At 43.7% G+C, this 16660-nt stretch overlaps 1 protein-coding gene across 1 annotated transcript in view; it reads right to left on the bottom strand.

The window, feature by feature from the left end:
- The window catches only part of LOC132780657 (IgGFc-binding protein-like), a 43317-nt gene extending 32604 nt beyond the window's left edge, over positions 1-10713 (bottom strand). The window contains exons 1-3 of the mRNA XM_067460753.1: positions 10659-10713; positions 2251-3477; positions 348-691 (exon numbers count right to left, since the gene is read on the bottom strand). Of these exons, the coding sequence (XP_067316854.1) occupies positions 348-691; positions 2251-3477; positions 10659-10713 (1626 nt within the window). The remainder of the gene's footprint in view (positions 1-347; positions 692-2250; positions 3478-10658) is intronic.
- Positions 10714-16660: the final 5947 nt, after the last annotated feature.

Raw genomic sequence — 16660 nt, 5'->3', positions numbered from 1 at the left:
AATTGAGAGTTAGAGAGGGAATCGTTCCCTTCCCTGTACTCTCAGGCTAAAGCAAACCAATTCAGCATCTCCTAGCTTATCTTAGCTTCCTCATTAATAACATTGCCATACTCTAATGCTGCTTGTTTACATGCCTCTTAGTTTTCATATGTGAAATATTGGGTAGCATTAATGTGTCAAAATTTCCTCCATATACCCATGGATCACTTGGAAGCATCTCTCCATTTTTCAAGATCATGTATCCCATGGAGAGGGGGGCATCAATGAGGATCAAACTGTCAATAGTAGTTCCACTTGATCTACAGACTTTTGGGACAGCTTGTTCAATTAGGAAAAGGAATTCTTACCCTGACTAAACCATACTCCTTTCTAGCCATATTTATTTCATAGCCATAGACTTGGACCATCACCAGTCCAATATAGGACACACTTTGTCTGCCTCGGTTTTCATTCTTGGCTGCAATGTGAAAAGCTGGAAGAGTTGTATCTGAGCCACATGTCTTGACCAGAGTGTAGAAACAGGTACCCATGAAGTTGTATTTCCTTTTGTCGAAAGTCAAGTAATGGGGATCACCCTGTGCCCTGCAGGTAGCAGAGGACTGGGCCACACACACTGGATCACCATTCATTATCTCGCAGGTCTCTTTCTTCCGGCACTGGGTAGAACTGCAGGAAGGTTGAGGGACAGGCACTGGTACACATAAAAAAAAATCACAAGGTTAAAGATGATTGTTTTTATGTTATATGTGGTTTGTTTTATATTGTTTATGAAGTTTTTATGAATTTTGTTGTGTTATATTTTAACTATGTTGATTGGGCTTGTACCCGGAGTCCTTTCGGGGAGATGGAAGTGAAATACAAAAATAAAGTTGTTGTTGTTGTTGTTGTTGTTGTTATTAGGAAAGAGAAGTGAAGCAGTAAAAAGAAAGGACAGAAATAGAATGAGACGGAAATGGAAATGTTGGTGAGGGGAGGAGAGAAAAATGGATGACCATTAGAAAGCAGCCCCATATTCTTTGATCATATTTTTCTACTCCAAATCACAGTCATTTCTTGTTGCTAAAAATCAGCCTTGCTGGACCTCAAATGGCCCAGGGATCCCTAAGCCCTCACCCCCAGAGGACATCTGTAGGAACTCTGGGTTTTGTTTTTGTTTTGTTTTTCATGTCAGGAGCAACTTGAGAAACTGCACGCCACTTCTGGTGTGAGAGAATTGACCGTCTGCAAGGACGTTGGCCAGGGGATGCCCAGATGTTTTGATGTTTTACCATCTTTGTGGGAAGCTTCGCTCATGTTTCTGCATGCAGAGCTGGAGCTGACAGAGGGAGATCATCTGCGCTCTCCCCAGATTCGAACCTGAGACCTGCCGGTCTTCAGTCCTGCCGGCACAAGGGTTTAACCCATTGCACTATTGGGGGCTGCTATATTCTGGAGTAAACATTTTTTTAAAAAATGCAGTTGGATGCAGTGAGGAAGTAGAGTTACCCAAGCTTAGCCCTATGGTTGGCCATCCTATCATAGAGAGAAAGAAAACATCAGACAGAGATTTGGATTCGAATTTCCTCATCTCTTTTTAATCTGCAACCCAGATATTATTACAATAATGACAGCACTTCACTATCAAAGTGCTAGACAATATTTGGACAAATGACTAATCCCAATTTTATTGTGGGGGTCAATTTTGCTCCAAAATACACAGAGGAATAGACCAGGATGATCAACATGAGGATGATGAGCAACGATTTTAGTGTGACGACTGACCATTGTAGTTATTGATTGTAATTGCTGTTTTAATGTTTTACTGTAATATGAATTATGTTTTATTGATTGTCTGTGATATTATGGTTGGAAACCGGTCTGAGTCCCTCAAGAGAGGTGAGAAGGCCGGTATATAAAACTTTTAAATAAATAAATAAACATGGCTTGCAGATGCAGATTTCCCCCTCCCCAGAAGTAGTAACTATCTTTTTAGTGGGTTGTTGTAGGTTTTTCGGGCTATATGGCCATGTTCTAGAAGCATTCTCTCCTGACTTTTCATCTGCATCTATGGCCGGCATCCTCAGAGGTTATGTTTTCAGTCTTTTCTTGCTTCAGGCTCAAGACAAATAGTTATGTTATTTTATTTGCACAGTGACCCTAAGTTGTGAATTAGTTTGAGAAAGTGACTGGCCCTAAGCTCACCCAGATATTTGAATGGCTGTGCGGGGTCATTGAGAATTCAGTCCCTGCTTTAGAAATCCCATTACTCACCACTCTGGCAGATTGCCATTGCTCCGTAGGCATTCCTCTCAGCAATACCAAAAGTTAGGAGGCCAAAAGGAGAGTTTGGATGTGCCATGGAATGAATACCTCCTTCATTCCCAAGGCTATATTCGCTCCAAGAATACGCTGTTCCTGGGATTTCTCTCCAATAGGATACACCCAGTGAGTGCCCATCGATGGTGATCTCATCAATGGAGGTGGTCTCGGTGATGATGAGTGCAAAATTATTGAAACCTTCTTGGCTGGTCAAAGAGTAGGATGTGCAATAACTTGACATATCAGGGATACTCAAGAAGAAGGGATCAAAGGTGAGTTGAGAATAGGAACCACCAGTGCAGAAAAAGAAGACCTGGATGCCCACATTGGCTGTGATGTAGATGGGGCTTGAACGAGTGACTTTCAATTGAAGCACCTGCCCAGCAACCAGATGGTAATTTGTATGTATCCTGCCAGAGATATAGGTGACTACAGTGTATTGGGAGGCAACAATATATGCAAGATCATAGTTCATCTGGAAAGCGAGAGGAGGTATAAAGAACTCCCGACCCCAATTAGATACTGGCTGCAGCTGTTCCACAACATGGTTGCAGTTGGTGTTCTTGTGGGCACAGGTATGTCCACTCAGCACTGCTACTGGATGCACCGCTCGGATGAGAGTGCCAGACAGATCTTCCCGGCTCTGGAACTGCACAGCTTCATAAGGTGGAAGGACTACACTCAGTTTGCTGCCTGCTGGGTAGATGCGCTCCTGGAATCTCACGCTACCCTTGAGGTAGATTTCCACTGCAGTCTCATCATTCCATGCAATCACAGAGAACTCCTTGTAAGACTGGGCCAGATCTCCGGGAGGTGTAAGCACATAGTATTCATCCCCAAGACTGTGGACTGGATAGACAATGGTGGTATCAGCTGAATTTTTCTTTGCGTTCAAGGCCAATACAGAGATGTCTTGATCAGCTCTCACCAAGACAGTATAGCAGAATTTGACAGTGCCAACCATCTCTACTTCAGCTGGTAACTTCACTGCTACTGTTTGACCCTTGGCAACAATAAAGTGACTCTCAAACTTAGATTTGTAGACTGAGACTGTGACCGCAGTGGATGATGAGTAGCTGGAGATGAAGAGCTGGAACTGAATCTGAGGATAGTCCAGCTTGTAATTTTGCATGAAGGTTGTGATGAACTCTTGGCCGACAGGAGCAATAGCATGGAGGCCTGGGAAGAATGGAAGAAGCAAGAGATGGGGTATAATGTATACACATGTTTAAGGTAAGATACTGATTAAGACAGTTGTTGCCTAGAAAATCACAGAACTAACACTTTAAACAGATACTCTGATATGTTTATTTACCACATTTTCGAAGGCTTTCATGGCTGGAATCACTGGGTTGTTGTAGGTTTTTCGGGCTATATGGCCATATCCTAGAAGCATTTTCTCCTGATGTTTCGCCTTCATCTATGGCAAGCATCCTCAGAGGTTGTGACCTGACAACCTCTGAGGATGCTTGCCATAGATGTAGGACAAAATTAAAACATCTTAACATTGACATTAAAATTGCACAATCCAAAAAACATTATCTGGAGCCATTCCAATTGTCAACTGCACATAATCCATATCTTTTGCTGCTCTCATTCCCACCCCCCCACCCCCTCACAAGTGTGACTGGTTGGGACAAGAGACCAAGGAGCCACCACTGAGAAGGACCTGTCTCTTGTCCCTGCCAGTCGCGCTTGCGAAGAGGGTGGGACCGAGAGCAGTGCCTCCCCAGATGATCTAAATCTCTGAAATGGTTCATATATATATATCTATATATATATAAATGCTCTGTGCATAATGAGTGGCTTAAAAACAAAAAAACTACGGGGCCAAATGACCCCAAATTTGGCAACAAAACTCCTCACAATCCAAGGAGTGACCATAACTAAAAAAAACCCCACAAAACACCTTTAAATTCAAAAAAGGAAGAAGACAACACCCCTCCCCCACCTCCCCTCGCGCTGAGAACACAGAATGAGGGTTCCGAAGCAGCTGCTCCCTGCATGTCTCTCAGCCCCTAATTAACACTAAGGCAAGGGATCAAAGGGCAGAGGCTGAGGAGAAGGAGGAGGGGGGAAGGAAAAAAGAGGAAGGCGGGCCACCCTCTGTGCACACACTCTGACTCTCTGTCTCCCCCACACACACTCCCACAGCACAAGGGAAGGAGGAAGGTGCCATGATGGGGGTCATAGGGACACATGAAACTGACATTGCTTGGAAAGGAGCCCCAAAGACCATCCAGCCCAACTTCATTTGGCAGTAAAGGAAGACACAATCAAAGCCCTCACAACAGATGGCCAACCAGTTGGAAGGAAGGCCTAAAGGCCATCTGGTCCAACCCCCTCCTTCCCTCCCTCCTCCCTTCCCTCCCTTTCTCTACTTCCCTTCCTTCTCCTTCCCTTCCTCCCTTTCTTTCCTTCCTTTTTCTCCTCCCCTCACCAGCTTCATCCTCCTTTATTAAATCTACAGTGTAGATGCATACAAAGTCAACCCTTCCACACTGCCATGTAAAATCCAGATTATCTACTTAGGACTGGATTATATGGCAGTGTAGACACACGTGCACACGCACACACATATATGGATGGGTGTTGGATCACTGGTTGGTTTTATATATATATAAATGGAAAGGGCGTTCAACGGGACAGCAAAACGCGAAAAAACCCCGATGAAAACTCACCAAATTTGCCGTGCACATACCTCAACCCACAAGGTATGCACAACGCGAATCAAAATTCCAAACAACATTTCAACAAACTCACAATTACAAAAACCAACTGAGCATGCGCAGTGCCCAGGGGAGGAAGTACACACGCAATGCACTCTGGGAACTGTACTTCTAGAACACGGCCTACCCGCTGACGCTGAAGCCCCGGCCAGGGAGTTGGAGCTCGGCCAGCTGTGCTCGCTGGGGGCCAGGATGCTGTGCGACGTGCGGAGGCTGCCCGGGAGGCCCTCGCTGTGTGCCTCCTTGGCCCGGCCGGGAGAGGCAGCGGCCCGGCTCTGCCGAGGACAGCCCATCGGCCACCGCAACACCCGGCCCAGGCCGACCCCGCACACCACCGTCTGGCTCCGCCATCGGTGAGGAAGGGGAAGGAGGGAAGGAAGCGGGAGAGGGAAGGAAGGACGGAAATGAGGGTAAGGGGTGTAAATAGCAATGAAGGAAGGAAGGAAGGAAAGAAAGAAAGAAGAAAAGTGGGAAGGGGAAGGGAAGGTGAAGGAAGGAAGGAAGGAAGGAGAAGTTGAGAAGGTATATGAAACAAGAAAGGAAGGAAAGAAAGAAGAAAGGGAGAGAAGGAGGATGGGAAATACCGGAGAAAGGAAGGAAGGAAAGGAAGGAAGGAAGGAAGGAAGGAAGGAAGGAAGGAAGGAAGGAAGGGAAGGTGTATGAAGGAAGGAAAGAGAAGTTGAGAAGAAAGGTAGGAAAGAAAGAATAAAGAGAGAGAAGGAGGATGGGAAAGAAGGGAGAAAGGAAGGAAGGAGGAAAGGAAAGAAAGATAGAAAAAAAGAAGAAAGGGAAGGGGAAGGGAAGGTGTCAAAAGGAAGGAAGGAAGGAAGGAAGGAAGGGGAATTTGGGAAGGGGAAGAGAGGGAAAAAAGCGAAGGAAGAAGAGAAAGGGAGGGAAGAAAAGAAAGAAAGAAAAGGAAGTCTGGAAGCCAAGAGCGAAGGAAGGAAGGTAAGAGATAGAGATGGAAGAAAGGAGAGAAAGAGGAAGGAAAATAAAAAGGGAGGAGGAAGGAAAGAGGAAAAGAAGGTAGAGAAGGAGAGAAGGAAAGAAAAAAGGGAAGAGAGGAAAGACGGAGCAAAGGAAGAAGAGAAAGAAGGAGAGAAAGAGGGAGGGAAGGAAAGAAATAAAGAGAAGGAAGGATGGGAGCAAAAAGCTAAGGAAGGAAGTAAACAGGTAGAGAAGGAAGAAAGGAAAGAAGAAAAGGAAATGAAGGAAGGAGTAAAAGAAGGAGAGAAAGAGGGAGAGAAGGTTGGCCACAGCAACGCGTGGCGGGTACAGCTAGTATGTATATATATAATTACAATACTTCATATATTACTATTATATGTATTGCTATATAACACACATATATTACATTATAGTATATTATATTATTGTTATATATACTACTATATATTACTATATTAAACAGACTCATAGAATAGAGTTAGAAGGGACTTTACCATGGTATTGGGGGAGAACGGACAAGAAGGAAGGAGAGAAGAAAAAAGGGAAAATGGGAAGGAATGAAGGAGGGAAGGGGGGAAGGAAGGAAAGAGAGAAGGAGGGAAGGGAAGAGGGAAGGAAGGAGAGAAGGAAGGAAAGAAAGAGGTACCGAAGGAAGGAAGAAGAGAAAGTAGAAAGAAAAGGAAAATGGAGGGAAATGCAGGAAAGAGGTAAAGAAGGAAGGAAGGAGAAAAGGAAATAAAAATGAAAGAAGGAAGGAAACGGGGGGGGGGGGGAGAGAAAGGAGACAAAGGAAGAAGTAGAGAAAGGGAGGAAAGGAAGGAAAGAGAGAAGGAAGGATGAAACCAAAGAGTGAAAGAAGGAATGGAAGAAAGAGGTAGAGAAGGAAGAAAGGAGAGAAAGGGGAAGGGGAAGAAAAAAAAAGGGGGGGGGGGAGGAATGGGTAAGTACCTCTCTTTCATAATAGTCCAGATATCTACCTCTGCTTCGAAAATTATTACTATAGGCCACAGCAACGCGTGACAGGGTACAGCTAGTGTGTGTGTGTGTGTGTATATGAGAGTGTGTATCCTTAATTAGATAGCACTGGTTCTAAATAGATATGGGTGATTTTTTATGATTTACAACAATTAATTTTCAAGCACGTGTTCCTTCTGCTCTATTTTTACAATAATTTGGATTTTTAAAAATGCATGAAAAACTGTATGCCTTCTTGTGCAGTTTCTCATATGCACAAAAAATGTATACATTATTTTACATATAGTTTCTCTTTATATAGGGATGGACCATGGGCAATGAGTCAAAGGGTCAACCTTCTGTCCCTAATACAGATGTATAAAATGGGTGATGGAGGTGACAACACTGAAAAGGCGAACATTATCTATTTTCTCTACTCAACATTGATGAATGGAAACATTTTTTAATTTCTCTTGCAATAGGGAGGAATCATATGAGAGAGTGTGTCTATCTGTCTATGTAAATGAATGCTTTCTGCAAATGTGTAAGTGAATAGGGTTTGGACATCCTATTGAGGCCGTATACCCCACTGTACTTGGGATGTGAAGAAACAGTACAGTAAGCCTATGGAATTAGTCATTTAATGTCGAGTCAACACACATATCAGTTTGATTGATTCAGTGGCTTTACTCTAGTTGAAACAAACAATAGGATTTAAGTCTATAGACTAATATGTGGATTAATTCATGTTTAATAAGTAAACTCATTTTTTGGCTGGCCCACTCTCCTTAATCATAGCAAAATCCACAAGCATGTGGACAATTTCGACAGAAAGGAGGAAACCATGAAAATGAACAAAATCTGGCTACCAGTATTAAAAAAACTCTAAAATTAGAACAGCACAACAACAGAGAGGAAACAAACAAGGACATCTAATCACCTCTCAACAAAAGATTGCTCCAGGCATTGCCAGGCAATCAAATGCTAATCAAGGTGGCCAGTGAAACATTCACACCTAGCTCCAGCAGACAGGAGTCCTTTGTCTCACCCTGGTCATTCCACAGATATATAAACCCTTTTTCCTAGTTCCAATAGACCTCACTACCTCTGAGGATGCTTGCCATAGATGCAGGCGAAACGTCAGGAGAAATGCCTCTAGACCATGGCCATATAGCCCGAAAAAACCTACAACAACCCAGCTAAATATTTACTTGGCCGAAAACGAGCAACAGCAACCTCATTGTCTGTAGCTTTAAACAAATTCTTCTTCTGTACATGAGGCAGGGCATTGTGGACAAGCATACAGATGCCGAGTTGTCTGTTCTGCTCCACAGCCACACAAGGTGTGGAATTCTTTTAGGTAGTGCCATTTTGCCAGGTTGCCCTTTGATCTACCCACTCCACTTCTGAGTCTGTTCAGGGACTTCCAAGTTGCCCATTCTTGGTTTGCCCCTGGAGGCAGACCATCTTGGGGGGGGGGGGGGTATCTAGTTGGGATTTCCTGGTTTAGTTGCCCAGAGGGATGCTCTTGCTCTTGCTGTTGCTGTTAGGAGAAGTGGTGATTCTCATGAAGCTTTTCCTTGATTTGAGTCTACTGGGAGGAGGCTAATAGCCATGCAGTGGATGGCTTTCACAGGGTTCAACTTTATTTCTCTCACAGTTAGCAGCAACTTCCTATCACACATTTGGGGGTGGGGGGGGGAGAGAGAGAGACAATAACATCCTGCGGAAACTTAGTGGCAGTGCAGGGGGTACGGACCCAAAATTAATAAGAACATCAGCCCTGGCCTTGTCTTACTCAACTGCCAAGTGTGCCTGTCCTGTGTGGCACATGTCTGCTCACGGAAAGCAGGTGAACAGAGCATTAAATGAAACATGCAAAATGATCATAGGATGTCTCAGACCTACACCTGTTGATAGACTCTATAAACTAGCTGGCATTGCCCCCCCCCCCCCCCCCAACGTGTGACAGAAGAAATAAGTTTGAACACCATGAAAGCCATCCACTGCATAGATATAGCCTCTTCCCAGTAGACTCCAATCAAGGAAAAACTTCATTATAGGCGAGCCACATTAAAAATGAGATAAGTCTCCTGTGCATTTAACAGTTATTGTAGAGGGTTGTATTTCTGGAGATGTTGTTTTGCACACAACTGGATAACAAGTGACACTGTTAGAGACCCAAAATTGGGTCTTAATACTTAGGTCCAGGTCACGGGAGCATGTAAGGAAGAAGCCAGTTCCAGGAGGAGGTCAAAAACATTTTATTTTCATCATGGCCATGAAGAAGTCGGACAGCCGTGTTTAAGTGCACGCAAGCACCAACACTTACAAATGATTGCTGTGCCCCACCCCCTTGGTTTCTGTAACTTTTATATGGTTAGGTAAACAAAGGTATGGAAAGTACCTTGACCTTTTACTCTTTCCAGTACTCCTCCCATCAACTTTTTGATGATCTATGTCTTCTTGCACCTGGCCTGAACGTCTGGTTGTCAAAACCACAATTTGTTCTCTACTTGCAAACTTTGCGCTTCACCGCAAACCCATTTCCTATGTAAGCTGAGCAGATTTGCAACTTAATATTTTAGCAACTTAACTCAAGAATAAGCATGTACCCTAAATGTCACCTCTCTCAGGAGGGGTGCAAAACTTCTTGTCTTTTTCGAACATCCTCCCTCTTGCTGACATGTTGCTCTTTCTCTGCAGGGAGGGGTATCTTTCTTATGTTTTGTTGCCAAAGCTATTGCAAAAATCACTCATTGTCTCCTTCAACACCTTTGAAATTCCCTCGTCTACACAATATTTAAACGTACCCTGTTCAGTTTTCAGTCTGGAAGCCCTACCATCAGCTTTCTCGCTGTGCTGTCACACGCTGGGCCTGTGCATAAGACTGTAGATAGGACATAAATTCTGTGTGCCCAACGGGACGCCGGGGCTGCCTCAGATTAAAGGCCCTTGGATTTCCTTACACAAAGTTCTGTAGAGGCTTAAAGTAAATCCAACAAACAGGTACTTTAAAGCTTTCTTAACAGTCTATTGGCTCTTGCAATCTTGTTCACTGGGAACAGGCACTATCTTCATAACTGTAACTAATGGGGAAATCCTTAACTTCTAATCTGGGCAGTCTGTACTTGCCTCTGTTGGCGTGGAGCCCCTGCACCCGGTACCAACTGCATCTGGCTTCCGCGAGTGACCCTTACCAAGCAGAGTTTTGTAGACTTCCAGGGGAAAAGAAGTTCAGGTTTCAGTGATGGCTGGTTGAAGTCCTTCAGCAAAGGAGCTGTAAGGCTGTATGATCCTCAGCCAAGCTACGGGACTTTTCTCCCCGGCCAAGCTGTAGAAGACGAAGCTTTCTACAGGAGCTCTTGGTATTATGTACTGTATGGAAGGCTTCTCTGTGTGGACTGAACCCAAACTGGCTCCTATAACTTCCAAAACCCAAAAAGGGGGCCGGACCAGGGAACCTAACTATAATTGACAGGTGGCTTGCCCTATGATTGCAGCCAAAAGAAGCCACCTATCTGCAGAGTCCCTGAAACTTAGGACTACAAACAAACATTCAATGCAAAACAAACAAAACTGGAGCTCCTGGTACAGCAGTACCTGCACACTCGCAGATTGAACTTTCTGTCCATTATTCTCTAGGCACATGCCTGACATTTGGTCTACTTGTTCTAGATACCTGTGTGCCAGTGCATCTATAGTATCCATAGACAGTATCCTACTTACCACTTAGCAGGGCTAGCCCCACAGCAACTGGCACTAGCAGCATCTTTGCCCCCATGGCTGAAAAATAAAAAGGAAAGAGGAAACGTGATTTAAAAAACATGAGGAAAGGCCCCATAGAAGATTCGGCATAAGATCAGGAGAGATCTTCCTGATTACTAGTCTTTCCATTAGCAAGAAAAGATTCTGAGAACTGAAAACTTTCAAGGAAAGAGCTTATAAGAGGATGCTGTATTGTTTCATCCTTTACTCTTTAAACTGCCTTATCTCTTTTCCAGTGTCTGTTTAAATTCTTTTAATATTATTTACAGCTTCATGTAATTTCAAGGTTGATATTTGCATGTTTTTAAACATATTGTCATCATTTTAGCAACAACAGCAATAACAATGGCAGCCATCCTTAAGAGCAAATCACGTGCAGAGTATAAAAACCAAGGTAAAAGCAATTTTAAATGTCTGACTGCATTTAATTTAGGAATGAGCAAAGTGTTTCTGTCTCCAGCTGTTACTGAATGACCCTAACCTTTAGCTTTGCTGAGTAGGAATAATGGAAGTTACAGTCCATAGTTTCGAGAACCATAATCATGGTATCTAGTGACTCTAATGATAGTGGATGCTGAAACTGCTCTATGTTTAACTCATACATCTATATGAACTTTTAAAGTGTTGGAGTGTCTCCCCACAATAGGTCTGGCACCCTAGATAGCGTCTTTACAATTCAGAATAAAACCCAGAGCAGATTCCTAATACCACTGATACTGGATTGTTGTAGGTTTTTCGGGCTATAAGGCCATGTTCTAGAAGCATTCTCTCCTGACGTTTCGCCTGCATCTATGGCAACCATCCATGAGGATGTTTGCCATATTTGGAGGCTTAATGGAGAAAATTTTGGGAGTTGAGGGGTGGGTTTTTCAAGACAGAAACTGAGAAGTTGCCCACATTTTCTTCATTTGTAACTTTGCTGTAGTAACGAAATGTCCGACTCCCTTGTGAGTGAATTTAATTGCTACTAAGGTTCTGGAGCCCCCAATGATGCAATGGATTAAACCGCTGAGCTGCTGAACTTGCTGACCAAAAGGATGGTGGTTCGAATCTGGGGAGCTGAGTGAGCTCCCACTGTGCGCCCCAGCTTCTGCCAACTGAACAGTTCGAAAACATGCAAATGTGAGGAAATCAATAAGTACCACTCCGGTGGGAAGGTAATAGCACTCCATGCAGTCATGCCGGCCACATGACCTAGGAGGTGTCTATGGACAATGCTGGCTCTTTGACTTAGAAATGGAGATGAGCACCAATCTCCAGAGTCAGACACGACTGGACTTTATGTCAGAGGAAAACATTTACCTAAGGTTCTGCAATCATCACATTCTTGGCAAGATTTATTCAGAGAGGCTTTGCCATTACCTTTCTCCTAGGCGAGAGTGGGCCTTACCCAAAGCTACGTTTCTATGACTAAGTGGGGATTTGAACCCTGGCCTACCAGAGTCCTAGTCTAACACTACAGTTACTCAACAGGACTATCTGTGAATATATTTTCCACAGTTGTCTGTCCACAGTGAAATCTCTATTAGACATGGATTGTTAATCAATTTTTCCTCAAACAAAGAAGTAATGTTGATTACACAAGCTTAACAGATTGTATTTTGGTTGATCTTGTCTATTAGCTCTGAAGCAGTTTTATAGATTTACTGATTAGGGTAAATTGATTCCATTGAGAGAGATCAAAGGAAACCAAGGAGCATTTAAGTGGATATTTGGTGTCCTCTTTGAAGAGGCACCCCCGATTTCTTGTTCCCTTTTACATCATGCAGAATGCCTCTTTACAATAAGATGATGCTTGTTATAATCATTCAATGTTATTATCTTCAAAAGCCATAGAGCAAATTTTCCTTGTTTTTCTCAAGAACTACTTTTTCACTGATATATACATTTCTTAGTATATAATTGGACCAAAGGATTGGTATCTCCGACCCATCCTCTGTTTGGATATCAGCCAACAAGCCAATTTACCATATTTATATATCACCTCTCTCAACCCGAAGGCGACTACAATTTTATAACTTATTTATTATGTCTGTTGTTTTAAAATGTTATTTATTGTGTAGCATTGAATTCTTACTGTTGTAAGCTGTTCTGAGTCTCTGCCTTCACAGAGGTAGAGAAGAACGGGATAGAAAAGTTCTAAATAAATAAATAGAGCTGTGAGGACTGGCTCTCTCATTAAGGGCCCTATCACACTAGAGAATGGATCCACTTCAAATCCGGTTGCTGCCTCCTGCAGAATTCTGGGGTTTGTAGTTTAGGGAGAAGCCTTTAACAGCCTCACTAAACTACAACCCTCAGAATTCCACAGGAGGCAGAAACCAGATTTAAAGTGGATTCATTCTCTAGTGTGATAAAGTAGTAATAAGTCAAAACTTCATATTAAGGATACTTTAAACACTGAGAATTAAATATAAAGCTCCCATAACCTCAACAATCCCAATTCTAGTTCTTGTTGAGACTCAATTTTTACTTAGAACTCAGGTTGTTTACAACTTTTTGGTTGCTAAACCTTCAAAAGAGTTTGATCAATGTATTGTCGAAGGCTTTCATGGCCGGAATCACTGGGTGGTTGTAGGTTTTTCCGGCCATAGATGCAGGCGAAACGTCAGGAGAAAATGCCTCTAGAACAGGGGTCCTCAAACTAAGGCCCGGGGACCAGATACAGCCCTACAAGGTCATTTACCCGGCCCTCTCTCAGAGTCAACCTAAGTCTGAAACTACTTGAAAGCACACAACAACAACAACAACAACAACAACAATCCTATCTCATCAGCCAAAAACAGGCCCACACTTCCCATTGGAATACTAATAAGTTTATAATTGTTAACATTATTTCTCATTTTAATTATTGTATTGTTTTTAAGTGTTTTACACTACAAATAAGATATGTGCAGCATATCTTATTTGGAATAAGATATGCTGCACATCATGTTCTTTTTTTTTTTCAAATTATAGGAATTCATTCATTTTTTTTTTCAGATTATAACCCAGCCCTCCAACAGTTTGAGGGACTGTGACCTGGCCCTCTGTTTAAAAAGTTTGTGGACCCCTGCTCTAGAACATGGCCATATAGCCCAGAAAAACCTACAACAACCCAGAGTTTGATCAGTTTCTAATGACACTCTCCTTGCTATCTTAGCTTGCCATGCTGGATAACAACCTGGCTGATAGACTTGACTCATCTGCCACATCGACCAATAGATGAACCAAACTCTTCAAGTATGGAGGGAAACCCATTGAGAAAATCCTTCCTGGGCACACAGAAGACTGGGTGACTTGGAAGGTGCTGGACAGACAGCACTCTGGCACCACGAGATGCAGAGCCAATCTTAAGAAATGGGGCTACAAAGTGGAGTCCACAACATGTGAGTGTGGAGAAGAGCAAACCACAGACCACCTACTACAATGCAACCTGAGCCCTGCCACATGCACAATTTAGGACCTTCTTGCAGCAACACTAGAGGCACTCCAAGTGGCCAGCTTCTGGTCAAAGGAAATTTAATATAATGCCAAGTTTTTAACTTTGTTTATGTGTTTTTTAAACATATATACATTATAACTGTATTCTCAATTTGCTTCTGACACAATAAATATATTAAATAAATAATAATAGTATAGTAAAGGTTTTCCCCTGACATTAAGTCCAGTCGTGTCCGACTCTGGGAGTTGGTGCTCATCTCCATTTCTAAGCCGATGAGCTGACATTGTCTGTAGGCACCTCCAAGATCATGTGGCCAGCATGACTGCATGGAGTGTCACTACCTTCCCGCCAGAGCAGTACCTATTGACCTACTAACATTTGCATGTTTTCAAACTGCTAGGTTGGCAGAAGCTGAGACTGACAGTGGAAGCTCACGCCGCTCCACGGATTTGAATCTGTGACCTTTCGGTCAACAATCTCACAGCTCAGCAGTTTAACCCATTGCGCCACGGGGGCTCCAATAATAGTATATAATTGATTAAGTATGTAATTGATTAAGTCTTAAATGACTAACCAACTTTAGGTTGATAAAAATGCTAGAAGAAATTAAAAGGACCCTGCATTCCCTGACATACTCGTGCTCCTTTTGTAAAGCTGTAAAGAGAAGTTCACTCACTTACCTGCTGAGGAGTTCCCAAAAATCACACTGCCAAGACTGCAAAGTTTATATAAGAGGGAATATCCCCCATGTTCAGGTGGCACATCAGGATGTTTGAGTGCAGTGGGCTGAATCACTGCTTCCTGGAGGAGGGGCACTATTAAACATGACTCTGGGTCAGTGCATATTCAGTTCCCCGTAATATCAAAGTGTTTGGAAAGACTTTAGTTTATTTAATGAGAGATCAGTTGACAAGATCCCTTGCAGTTAATCCTATTTAGTTACCTGAAGCCATTTATATCCACCAGGTAAGTAAGAAAAGAGTATGCTTTGTGACACACCCTTCAGCTTGCTGCATTCAGAATTATGAGCATTTTATTATTATTACTTTAAAAAAATAGTTACTTTTGAGAAATAGGAAAGGGCCAAGTTATTTTTCAAAGTGCTGAGCTGCTGAACTTGCTGACCAAAGGGTTGCTGGTTCGTATCCAGGGAGCAGGGTGAGCTCCCACTATTAGCCCCAGCTTCTGCCATTCTAGCAGTTTGGAAACATGCAAATGTGAGTAGATCAATAGGTACCGCTCCAGCGGAAAGGTAACGGTGCTCCATGTTGTCATTCTGGCCACATGACCTAATTAGTTAACTAATTTGCCATCACTTTCATCCCCATTGGAGGGTAATATATACTACCAACTTAGTATATTCCTGGTTGTCATTTGTACCAATATGGTGAGAACATAATAGAGCATTTTAGGCGCCTGCCGCCTGCTGCTAGATTGCACCAGCACTTTCGCCCCTTCCCCATCCCTCCGTGCCGCACTTTAATTATTGTCGAATAGAGCACTTTAGACCTAGCACTTTATGATTGTGCCCGATAGCACGTAGTGTCTGCTGTTGATTAAATACTACTATAGACAGGGCTGCATTTAAAAACTTGCACTTTAAGATCTAGCCCATTGGTGTGGCTGGAACACCACCACCATCTGTATTGCTGCTATCCATGTGGTTCCCCATCCCCATTTATGTACTGTCCCTGTTACTTCTGTGTAGCGGAGGGGGCAAAAAAGGAGGTGGGTTGGAGCCTGCGAACGAAAATGGGATAGGGAGGGAGGGGGAGGGGGAGAGAGGATGTTGGCAAGAACCAAAAAATCTAACAACGAGCAAAGTAGAAAGCAATTTCTTGACTATGGATGGCGGCATGGAGGGGGGGAGGTCTTCCACTAGCCGAGGGGCCCCCATAGAGGTCGTGGTGGGAAGGAGGAGATGCGGAAAAAGGAGACCTCAAATTCGGCCTAATTTGGAACGCTTATCCATATTAACAACCCCCAATCGGTCTCCTAAGGTAAATTGGTGTAACCAGGTGAGCGGACCCTCCGGCTTGAAGGTGGTGTTGTTGAACGCCAGATCTGTCAACGGAAAAACGACCTGGATCCAGGATTTAATCCTGGAGGAGCGGGCAGATCTGGCGTGCATCACGGAGACCTGGTTGGATGAAGCTGGGGGCGTAAATCTCTCCCAGCTTTGCCCTCCAGGTTTCTCCGTGCAACACCAACCAAGAGCCGGAGGACGGGGAGGCGGGGTCGCAGTGGTCTATAGAGATTCCATCCATCTGACCAGGAGCCCCATCCCGCAGACCACAAATTTTGAATGCGTCCACCTGAGGGTGGGTGACCGGGACAGAATAGGGATTCTGCTAGTGTACCGTCCACCTCGCTGCACTACAGTCTCCCTACCTGAGCTAGCGGGGGTGGTCTCGAGCCTGGCGGTGGAGTCCCAACAGCTCCTTGTGCTGGGGGACTTCAACATCCATGCCGAGGCAACCCTCACAGGAGCGGCTCAGGACTTCATGTCCGCCATGGCAACCATGGGGCTGTCCCAACG

This window comes from Anolis sagrei, chromosome X (assembly GCF_037176765.1).
Source record: "Anolis sagrei isolate rAnoSag1 chromosome X, rAnoSag1.mat, whole genome shotgun sequence".
NCBI lineage: Eukaryota > Metazoa > Chordata > Lepidosauria > Squamata > Dactyloidae > Anolis > Anolis sagrei.
This window is presented reverse-complemented; position numbering and strand designations above follow the sequence as displayed.